The sequence below is a fragment of the Rhagoletis pomonella genome, unplaced genomic scaffold (assembly GCF_013731165.1).
Source record: "Rhagoletis pomonella isolate Grant_MI unplaced genomic scaffold, Rhpom_1.0 Rhpom_scaffold_00007, whole genome shotgun sequence".
Taxonomy (NCBI): Eukaryota; Metazoa; Arthropoda; class Insecta; order Diptera; family Tephritidae; genus Rhagoletis; species Rhagoletis pomonella.
In genome coordinates, this window is record NW_023458561.1 from 11,578,856 (window position 1) to 11,586,807 (window position 7,952).

The 7,952-nt window shown below is 34.3% G+C and overlaps 1 protein-coding gene across 3 annotated transcripts in view; it reads left to right on the forward strand.

The window, feature by feature from the left end:
• Positions 1–5,792, forward strand: part of LOC118742318 (phosphatidylinositol 4-phosphate 5-kinase type-1 alpha) — a 44,532-nt gene extending 38,740 nt beyond the window's left edge. For 2 of the 3 annotated variants that reach the window (XM_036474305.1, XM_036474306.1), the window contains exons 14-16: positions 5,161–5,333; positions 5,389–5,481; positions 5,548–5,792. In XM_036474305.1, the coding sequence (XP_036330198.1) occupies positions 5,161–5,333; positions 5,389–5,481; positions 5,548–5,552 (271 nt within the window). In that variant the 3' untranslated portion in view covers positions 5,553–5,792. Of the gene's footprint in view, positions 1–5,160; positions 5,334–5,388; positions 5,482–5,547 lie in introns of those variants that run through there. The other variant, XM_036474307.1, reaches the window with a different exon arrangement.
• The last annotated feature ends 2,160 nt before the right edge of the window (positions 5,793–7,952 follow it).

Consider the following 7,952-nt stretch of genomic DNA (forward strand, 5'->3'; position numbering starts at 1 on the left):
GCCCATATAATTATTATGAGAAGACGTAAATAATATTCGTCTTGAAATAAACGTCCCGAGAGACGAAAAAAAATAAAAAGCCCATATAATTATTATAAGAAGACGTAAATAATATTCGTCTTGAAATAAAAGTACCGAGAGACGAAAAAAATAAAAAAGCCCATATAATTATTATGAGAAGACGTAAATAATATTCCTCTTGAAATAAACGTCCCGAGAGACGAAAAAAAATAAAAAGCCCATACAATTATTATGAGAAGACGTAAATAATATTCGTCTTGAAATAATCGTCCCGCGAGACGAAAAAAGATATTTCTCGTAAATAATTATTATACAAGGGTGAAAAAAATTTCTCTTAAAACAAGGCGACGTTTTTGATCCTGAATATTAGGATAATAATTATTTTCGGTCTCTGCTTGTAACCTATGCTTAGAAGGCTGATCCCGCGGTAGTTGGCGCGAATGGCGGGGTCACCTTTCTTGTGGATTGGGCACAAAGTCAAATTACTCCCGTTAAATTAAACATCAGAAACATTGCGGTCCTTGCTTCACGGTTACTAAACAGAATGTGGACCAATGATACTCACCAGTTTAGAAATTGCCACCAATTATACTATACAGATTCAAGGACGATTCACTATCGAGCCGCAAGGACTTCTTCTCGGTATAACGCTTTCGTCAGGTTATTTAAGACGGCAATGGACGATATGCCTTCTGTCGACCACTAAACCAAACGTTAACGAGAATTGCCGGCGAAAACGTTGGATCAAACGTTTATATATAAGACGTTGCGCAATGCGCAGGTCCGTTATTCTTCTCGCAAAGTTTGGGCGACAACAACAGCGAAAACAACAGACAGCGTAAAAACATAAAATTGAAGTGAAGAGAAGCGATTTCAAACGAATTGTTATTGATAGCTTATTCAAAAATACATTTAAAGTTAATTTTAACTAAGTTTTTACTCATGCCTTTATGTCGTAAAAACCACAAAACCTGATTTTTCACAGCGGCCAATTTTTGCGAAATTGTCACTTAAACTCGCTATATCTCAGACGTTTATGTATCGATTGATTTGAAATTTGTACACAATAAACTAGATAATATTCTAATACTTATTAAAAACAAAATGGCGGATATTTTAACTTTTTTATAAAAACTAAGGAGGTGGTTTTTACAAATGCAAAAGTTGTGTTATTTAGTTTAAAATTTTTGTTTTGTTTTAATGCAGAACTTTAGTCAAAGATATACGGAAATTTTTGGGAAAGTTTCATGTTTAGACAACATGTAGTTCTAAAGTTATAAATATTATGGTGACACCCACGAGTGGGCGCTCGCCTCTAGATAACAAATATTTTTACATAGCACTTGCATACATAGTACTTTTTCAGAATTGAAATCGGTTCAGCCGCTTGCTCAGGCATCGCCGTCATACGAAAAACATTTCATTTATATACATATATATTATAGATTCTTGATAAAATTAAATATCTCAAAAACTATGGGCCCCTCATGTATTTGTATCTCATTTTCGAATACAATAGTGGTACTCACCAATTGAGCAATTTGCCTGGCACTCGGGCAAAAGAGCAGTTGAGCCTCACAGCTCAAACAACGACTGTTGTCAACATTCGTTGCTTGAGCTGTGAGGCTATTCTCAAACCAGTTAGCGACAAATATCGTATCGCCATCGCAACCTTTCAACATTCATAACACGCGTCAGCTACTTGCGATATCGATCCGAATATTGTCGCTAACTGGTTTGAGAATAGGTATCATGGGGCTGGATTCTGAAAGTACGAGTTTTCAAGGGCAAGGGTTTGTGTGCACTCTTCATTTTGCGATTCATGAAATGTGAGAATGAGTTTTAGCTGTCAAAATTGTGTACACTTCCTCATTTTGCGATTCAGCAGGTGTGAGAATGAGTTTTAACTGGTTTTAATTGTCAAAATTGTGTACACTTCTCTTTCGAAAAACTCACTGAATTTTATTCCATGAGTTTTTGGTTGTGTGTTTTGCACTCGCTGTACACTACATTTACTCACCGTTACAGAATCCAGCCCCTGATCTGCTCTTTTGTCAGACTGCTAGGCCACTTGCTCACTTTGGTGAATACCATTAATTTTTTACGTCGCTTGACAGCATTAACAAGCTCGTTTCTGGTAATTTTTTTTTCATTCGTGTCTTAAGCTTAAGAATTCTTGATCTCGTGTTCGTTAGTGACAATATCAGTGTTACTATTTCTCAATTTTTTTCACCAATTTCAACTCTAGACAAGCACCACCTTCCTTTAACAGTTGAAGTGGAGTTTTATGAATTTAAAATCTCCAAGCCCGATGAGAGGCTTTCGTTAAATTTTTCCTCTTGTGATTTTTCAAAACTTAATAAACTTATACTCGATATCCATTGGGAAGATTTATTTGTTGGGGTTAATGTTGCCAAGTGCTATGGAGTTTTTAAACGTCGGCTACTTGAAATCTTTCATAACAATATTCCTATAATTAAAAATAAGCCGTATAAACTCCCATGGTATACTAGTGAATTAAAATCACTCAAAAATAAGCGCAATAAATTTTATAAGAAATTTAAACAAACCAAAAAGCAATTCTTCTTTTTAAAGCATCAATTTTATCAAAAACAGTTTAACTGCTTAGAAAAATTTCTACATAAAAATTATATGTTTAGAGTTGAGTCGAATATCAAGTCAAATTCCAAGAACTTTTGGCATCATATTAAGTCTTGCTCTGTGGTTCCTTCCTCTGTATGTCTTGGTGAGGTTTTCGTAAGTACGCCCGGTGAAGTAGCCAATTTGTTTGCCAAATTTTTCAAGTCCAATTCTGTTCCTGATGATGTTTCCTCCCAAGTTTCTGGTAATCCCTGTTCTTTTAAACATTCTACCTCGATAAATTTTGGCAACTTGAGTCTCTCTTCAGATGATATATCTAATGGAATCTTAAGTCTAAAGCCATCTAGTCAAACTGATATCGATGGACTCTCAGTCATTTTTTTGAAAAACTGTCCAGCGGTTATTAGCCCTCTTAAACTGATGTTTAATAAATCATTATCTTCGGGCATATTCTTAGATGATTGGAAATTGACAACCATCACACCAATATTCAAAAGTGGAAAAAAGAATGATGTTTGTAACTACAGACCCATCTCAAAACTCTCATCTGTCTCCAAACTTTTCGAAAGCATAATAAAAGATAAAATGTATTTTGCATGGTTTTGTTTCCGGCCGTTCTACAATTTCCAATCTAGCAGTGTTCAGCGAATATTGCATAAAATCATTTTCAGCGGGGTAGAGTAGATTGTATTTATACGGATTTTTCGAAAACGTTCGATAAAGTTTCGCATAATATATTATTAAATAAACTTGCTAAATTGGGCTTTCATTCCGTTTTCCTACGATGGTTAAAATCGTACTTAAGCAACAGATGTTGCGTGGTAACTGCTGATGGCGTTTCCTCGAAACCTTTCACTGCTTCTTCAGGTGTTCCGCAAGGAAGTATTTTGGGTCCTCTTCTTTTCGTTTTAAATATAAATGACATAAGTGACTGCTTTTCTGTTGCCAGATTTTTATTATATGCTGACGACTTAAAAATATTCTCCGTGGTAAATAATGCTACCGATGCGGCTAACCTTCAAGCAGAGTTAGATAAACTGATTTTTTGGTGTCAATAGTCTCACCTCCCATTAAATATAAATAAATGCTTTCATATTACTTTTTCAAAAGTTCGTAACATTATGCATACCTCTTACTCTATATCGAATACAATACTAAAGTCTGTTCAATAAATTAAAGACCTTGGAGTTATATTTGATTCTAGTTTTTCTTTCAATAGTCACATCAATTTCATTGTTTCGAAATCTTATTCGACTTTAGGTTTTATTCGTCGAAACTGTTCAACTTTTGCGGACCCTTACACCCTAAAGCTGCCTTTTTCATCTTTTGTTCGATCTAGACTGGAATGCGCTGCGTTTATTTGGAGACCATTTTCACAATTCTCTATTGACAGACTTGAACGTGTGCAAAAGGTTTTCCTGAAATTTGCTCTTCGTTCTCTGAAATTCGTTGATCCTATACCTTCTTACAATTCACGTTTGCTTCTTGTTAATCTCCAGCCTCTAGAAACGAGAAGAACTATTCTTTCGCTTTCCTTTGTTTTTGATATAATTAATGGGACTGCTGACTGCCCATCCTTGTTGCATAATATCAATTTTCTTGTTCCACTGAGAACTCTACGCAACTTTAATCCCTTCTATCCGAATAAAGTCAAAACTAATTATGCAAGGAATGCTCCTCTGTCGCGTGCTCTCTGTGAATTCAACGAGATATCGAATTCTGTCGGCCTTGGTTTCTCATTATCCAAAAAGTCTTTTATTTCTTTGTTATATTCTGTTCATTATTGTATTTTGTTATTTTGATATTTGTTAATTTGTTTATGTTTAAGTTTTCAAAATCTTCTCTGTTCGTAATTTCTAGTTTTAAATAGTCAGTAAGAACTTTGTTCATTGGCTTTATGAAATAAATGAAATGAAAATAAATAAGAGCACTTTATGTGGAATGTATGTGCATTAGGGTGGTTCAAAAATACACACGAAAATTAAATAAAATTGTCTTAAATTTCTTAATGGTTTTGCCGTGGCCTTGAATTTTTCTATTTTTAGTTACTCTATTGTAACATTTTGCTTCAGAAATCTTCAAAACAAGGTTATGATCAATATTCAGTCTAAAATTTTACAACTACATATTTTTAATTATGCATTATATTTTCAGTGTTTGAAGATTTCTGAAGGGAATATTGTTATTCGATCAAAAAATATTTATTTTAACGAATGTATAGCAATTCTACAAAAAAAAACTAATTTTGTTCAAAAATATAAGCTTGAATGGTAACCGCTTTCATATTAAAATTAGTTCTGGGTGTTGGAAAAAATTTAACCGCCCTGATATACATACATAACGTAGTGAATTTATTTAATCGCCATTGTTCTTTAAATGTATGCGAATACAAAATATTGAAATCAAAGTTAGCACTACATATTATAATTTGTTTGCCTTAATTAATTCGGTTTTATGCACTTCATCGTTTAGTTAGCTTTAGAAAATTAATGCAATTACGCACCTTTACAACAGCATTTATTTTATGTACAATTTTAGCATTTCTGAAATACACTTAGACACATATTTGGCTGTAGATACATCATCCAGTAGTCAATATGGATCACGTGGAGGTTTGGCATGGACGCCACCCGCTTCTGGGGAGGGTTCGACGCCCACTTGGACAGAGGGTACACCAAGCTTTACAGATTCAAGTTCTAGCGGTGATATAGGTATTGCCCATAGCTACAAGATATTTCCGTTATTTAATAAATTATTTCTTTACAGAAAACTTTTCACCTATTAACACATCAAAAATTGACCGTCGTAAAGCAACAGTGGAAGACACTCTCAACTCTCTTTCCTCGGAAATGGTTCGATGTGAGTTTGCATTTATTAACTTTTTTTAGGTATTTTTTCTAAAAATGTTTCATTACCTATTTTTAGACTGAACATTAGATTCGAATAAGGCAGTAAGATTTGCGAAACATAAGAGACCAGCCAACCAACAGATCTAATCGAGCGCAAAAGCAAAACATACTTACATACATATATGTATAATATTAAAATAGGCATATGCATATATGTATACTTAAAATTTAAATTACATACGTTCATCTGTATGTATAGTAAGTGAGCTAACAAATTGATATGATTACGTACATACATAAACTTGATTATTTACAATCTCACTTGTCAATATTATTAATAAGGTTAATTATTCCACTTAAAAATAGCGAGGCATATAAACATTCAAGCATTTTTCAAACATACGTACATACGAATACATATATCCGAAATTAACTAACTACTACCTAAATACATAATATGTATGTACCACCTACCAATTACTTTTTGCTTAACGCCTCTTCTCTTCTATACAAATACATATGTATTTATGTAGGTACTTGTGTATATTATATGTTATTTTTTATTGTCCTATTTCTTTTTCTAAAATCTAATTGTAAACACATGTAATCCCATCAGCAGAAGTTAATGTACATACACACATATAAAATCCAACATAAACTTCCCTACAAGAATTGAGTGATGGATACTAACACATTAGGGGTATTCTCGAAGTCTTGCACGATGCACGGATTGCACGAAATGCAAAAATACTATTCCAAATTTCGAAGAGTACGAGAACACCCCATTCCAAAGTGGTAGCATGCATGGGGAGCAAGCAGCGAAATTATGTATCAAATACAATAACAAGAGACAGCAAAAAAAAATTAAGTGAGCGAGATGAGAGGAATGAGAGAAATATGTAGCAATTCCAACAACAAAACAACTAGCACAGGGTCGCTATTATCTTGCTATGCTATTTTGCAAAATATTAGGGGTATTCTCTGAGTCTTGCAAAGCCCTTGCATGGTGCACAGATTGCACGGATTGCACGGTTAAAACCGGTTTTCGTATGGGACAGCTTTCCAAACCGTGCAATCCGTGCACCGTGCAAGGGCTTTGCAAGACTCAGAGAATACCCCTATATACATGGGTTTCGACGTTGCATATTTTGCAGCGATAGGAAATGTTGTTTCCCATGAATTTTCTTGTTGTGTGTTTGCAATTTATGCAATCCGTGCAATCCGTGCTACGTGCAATGGCTTTGCAAGATTTGGAGAATACCCCTATTTTCATTTATCTTACTAACCCTACAAGTACAGTGATAGTCATTTGATTGATCATGTGATACTCACTGGTGATGGAGATCTCAATCTAGTACTTCTATCAACTTTTTAAGAGCAATATGCGAAACGTGATGTAAACATTTGTGTACATGTGATCTTCCGTCTTCCTTCGACTCATGGCCTTATTTAGTGGTCTCTTTTTACCCAACGCAAAATTTGCAAATGGGTTAGTAAGATAAATGAGAATGTGTTAGTTTCCATCACACAATTCTTGTAGGGAAGCCATTGCAAATTTGGCGTTGGTTAAAAGGAGACCATTAAATAAGGCCATAAGTTGAAAGTAGATAAAAAAAAACACATGTATACATTTGTTTTCATCATTTTTTGCACATTGGCCTTAAAGTCGTGATGGGAGTGTTTGATGGAGACTCCCATCACCGATGAGTTATACATGATTAATCAAATAACTATCACTGTTCTTGTAGGGTCATAAATATAAAAACGAGTGTATTTACACACATACATACATACATACATATATAGACGATCTACGCATGCCACTACGATTCCACATACAGTCATGTATATATATCATAGAATAAAGTCATATGATTTAGTTACAAATTATAAATGTAGTACATGAGCGTACATACTACATACATAGTACATACAAACAATTAATTAAAAAGCTTGTTTAAAAGCTTGATAACGTACATACATATGTATATTAGTGCATAAATACATGCATGCATACATACAGCCACATGTACTTTAGGGTGGTCCAAAAATGCATGTGAAAAAGTAAAGTCGGAACTTTTATGCTCTCACCCCCTAGGATTGTTCTATACCGAAAAATATACCCCTATTTTTATACCCGAGCGCACTTGTGCATAAGGGTATATTAATTTTGTTCACATAACGGTTGTTTCTAACAGCCAAAACGAATCGAGATAGATATAGACAAATGTATACATAAATGCTCAGAATGAATAGAGAAATCGATTAAGCCATGTCTGTCTGTCCGTCCGTCCGTGTACTCGATAACTCGAGCAAAAATTGAGATATCTCAACGAAATTTGGTATGTAGGTTTCCATTTATCCAAGGTAGGTTGGTATTGAAAATTGGCGAAATCGGACTGCAACCACGCCCACTTCCCATATAACGGTAATTTCCAGAAGTAAGTAAACTGTGATATTTTAGTAACTACTGCCGATAAT